The sequence below is a fragment of the Arachis stenosperma genome, chromosome 10, assembly GCF_014773155.1.
Source record: "Arachis stenosperma cultivar V10309 chromosome 10, arast.V10309.gnm1.PFL2, whole genome shotgun sequence".
Taxonomy (NCBI): Eukaryota; Viridiplantae; Streptophyta; class Magnoliopsida; order Fabales; family Fabaceae; genus Arachis; species Arachis stenosperma.
Genome location: NC_080386.1, coordinates 15,463,639 through 15,467,135, shown reverse-complemented (window position 1 = coordinate 15,467,135; position 3,497 = coordinate 15,463,639). Strand labels below are relative to the sequence as shown.

The following is a 3,497-nucleotide window of genomic DNA, read 5'->3' as shown; positions in this document are numbered from 1 at the left end:
GATCAAATGCATTCAGCAGAGTATGCCAAAGGCTTTGAGCACCACTGTCTGGGAGTAACTGAAAGAAAAATCAGAACTTAAAGAGAATTCCCAAATTAAGTGTTTGTGGTGTTTTTGTGTCAAGTGAAGCTTGAAACAAGACATTTAAATTCACGGTTCGACTCAAGGTGCAAAGCACCAATTGCTTGAGAATTAAAAGATATCTACTGTGTTCAAGGATTAAACTGGAATATAAAGATCAAAAAATTCATAATATGATCTGGATTCTAATTCCGAATGATAGTGACATTCTTCTGATTCAAAGAAGAGTGAAATGCCAAAACTATTTAGAATTATAATGAATAAACCCCACTTTAAGAATAGACATGAGCACAACTGAACTCTCACTTCTCATGCAAATTCATCTCTTAATCGTGTACTAATTTTGGTTGCTTGAGGACAAGCAATAATTCAAGTTTGGTGTTGTGATGCGTGAGCATCTTATCTATCTTTTTCTAGTGAATTTGCACTTAAATTTCTAAGATTAATCAAGATTTAATATATTTTTTAGCCACTATGAATGCTACTTTGAGTTGTGTGCAATTCTGTTTATTTTAGGTAGTATTTTGGACGAATTTGACGGAGATTTTAAGAAGAGGCGAAGCTATAGTAGAATCAAGGCTTGAAGCTAAACATGGACTCCCCAAGTTTGGTGTCACAATAAGAAAGCCTAAGGAATGCATGCGTGAAGTTCACGCCGAACTTGACCTCTTCTATGTTTGGCGTTGGATCAAAAGTCACCAAGGAAAGCTTACTGCCAACTACACGCTGAACTTGGTTCTTTCCAAGTTCGGCGCCAGCATAGGAAGTCCATAGAGAATGGTGCGTGACCTCCACGCCGAACTTGAACCACTTCAAGTTTGGCGCCAATGAAGAAGTCCCAAGGAGATTTGATTCTACCTCCTCCACGCCAAACTTGGTTTTTCCAAGTTCGCCGCTAACATGGCCAAAGGAAGCTGCACGCATCACTCCACCCTGAACTTGAGTTAAGTCAAGTTCAGCGTAGGCTCAAAGGAAAGCAAAAGAGAAGCCACTGCCTTCTCCACGCTGAACTTGATGAACTTCAAGTTCGACGCCAACCTTAAGAGAAGGAGTGGTCCCCAATTCGTTCCAAAGCTCTGCGAATCAAGTTTCTTATTTGATTAAAACTTTTAATTATTTAAATTAGGAAAATATATTATTTAGTTTTTAGAAAATATATTTTACATTAATTAGGATTAGATATAAAAGGGAAAAGAATCAGCCCTTCGGGCTCTTCTCTTCTCTTCTACCTCATTCCACAATTTACAGTTTTACAGAATCTTAGTTTTCTCTCTGAACCATAAGCAACTAAACCTCCACTGTTAAGGTTAGGAGCTCTGTCTATTATATGGATTGATACTATTATTTTTCTATTTTAATTCATGTACCAATTTCTATTTCAAGAATTATTTTCGTTCTTTATTTTATGAATTTGGGTGGAACGGGAGTTTGACCCTTGTTCTAATTGAGTTCTTGTATAACTTGGAAAAGCTCTTTACTTGAACAATATCTTGAAAACAAATTCTCCTAAATTTCTAATTATCTGAACTTAACGGGATACGTGACATATAATCCTCTTATATTTGGGTAATTAGGGTTTCTATGGCATATAAACTAGAATTGAACTTCACCCTCTAATTGGAATTAAGTGACCAAGGAATTGGCGGTTGATGAAGGTTAGAGGAGACTAAAAAGGTCTAAGGAATTAAGGTTTAGTCACATATAGTTTGCCATGAATTGAATCTTGCATGATTAAAATAGTTAGTAAGAAAAGTCAATCTGGAAAATAGATAACTCTGAAGTCTTAACTGTTTCTCCACATATATTTCACAACCAATTTACTGCTTGCTTTCTGATATTCTGAATTTACTGTTAATGCTTTTGAACTCTCTAAACATCATTTTTTGTTAGTCTAACTAAGTAATTCACGTAACCTTTGTTTCTTAGTCCATCAATCCTTGTGGGATCGACCCTCATTCACTTGAGGTACTACTTGGTACGACTCGGTGCACTTGCCGGTTAGTTTGTGATTTAAATTCTGCACCAACAACTTAAGCATATGCCAATGTTGTGAAGACTTTGAGCATAGCAATAGGTCCACACATAACAAAGAACCACATTAAGAATAGAATGAAGACATTGCAAGATCATTTTGCTGAGGCATATGACTTATTTCATCACTTAAGTGGATTTGCATGGAATCCTGTTACTAGAAAGTTTGAAGCTGAAGAAGAAGTATGGCAAGACTTTATTAAGGTATCTTATACTTTTTTATTACTTATACGAATGACCAAGTTAGTCAAAAAAAATCTTAACATTTCTTTATGCAGGAGAAACCACATGCAGAAAAATGGAAGAAAATACAAATTAAGCATTATGATACTTTGAAGGAGTTGTTCGGAGCTGATAGAGCTACCGGTAAAGGGGCTGCTACTTCATAAGAAAGAATTCAACAACTTGATAGAGATCCCATTGATTTGAATGACTCGTTTGAAAACATTGAATTTTCTGACATAGATGTTAATATGGAACATGATACCCCAACGTTTTCTGCTAATTTAGATTCACCAAGTGCTCCTCATAGTCAGCCAAATCAATTAGGTGGGACTTCAACGTCACGAGGAACAAAGCGTAAGTCTCCTATGAATGATTTTTTGGAGGCACAATATGAGAAAGTTGCTTTGGGAATTACTACCATGGCCGATGCTGTCAAAGAGGGTAGTTATCTATCTAGCAAGCTACATGACGTGGCTCAGAGGCAGGTTAAATTGAGAGACAAGCTTCTGTGGCTGAGAGGCAAGTTTCGGTTGCCGAAAAACAAGTCTCGTTAATTGAAAGATAAGTTGTACTTGCTGAAAAAGGGTTGGCTATTATGCAATAAAGTAGGCCTTACTTTTATAGCGAATCAAATGTATGGGATATGTTGACTGAATTGGGTCTGATCGGTTCAGCTCGGATGCAGTGTTATCAATGTTTATGTGAAAATGAGCAGAAAAAGCGCCAAATTTTTGGGATACCACCTGAAATGCGATTGGATGCTCTTTTTCATGTCATGACAGCTGCTGGTGTTTGCTTAGGAGATATGGTACTTTCAGAAAACATTCACCATTACAGGTATAACTTTTATATGCACTTAATTTCTGGTTAATTTAAGGTTATTGCTTTCATTAATTGATTATGTGTTTCTGAGTATCGTATACTATGGGTATATCTTCGTGTATTTAAAGAAGATATCATTTTCTGTTTTATTTATGTTAACCATGGTTGGAAATCACTTTATGTATATATACTTTGAGGTTGATTGGTTGTTTAAATAGAAAGACATCGATAAAATAGATTATCATGATCAACTCTGATCTTTGAATTAATTTGTCTTTGTTGTATATGCTTGTGAAGGAATCATAATACTTGAAAATATTTGGAAACAACGAGTACAC

The 3,497-nt window shown here is 35.8% G+C and overlaps 1 protein-coding gene across 1 annotated transcript; it reads left to right on the top strand.

The window, feature by feature from the left end:
• Positions 1-2,190: 2,190 nt before the first annotated feature.
• LOC130956812 (uncharacterized) lies at positions 2,191-3,465 on the top strand. The gene is made up of 5 exons (XM_057883786.1): positions 2,191-2,316; positions 2,391-2,478; positions 2,578-2,822; positions 3,053-3,145; positions 3,457-3,465. Exons 1-5 carry the CDS (start codon positions 2,191-2,193, stop codon positions 3,463-3,465), a joined length of 561 nt encoding a protein of 186 aa, XP_057739769.1.
• The last annotated feature ends 32 nt before the right edge of the window (positions 3,466-3,497 follow it).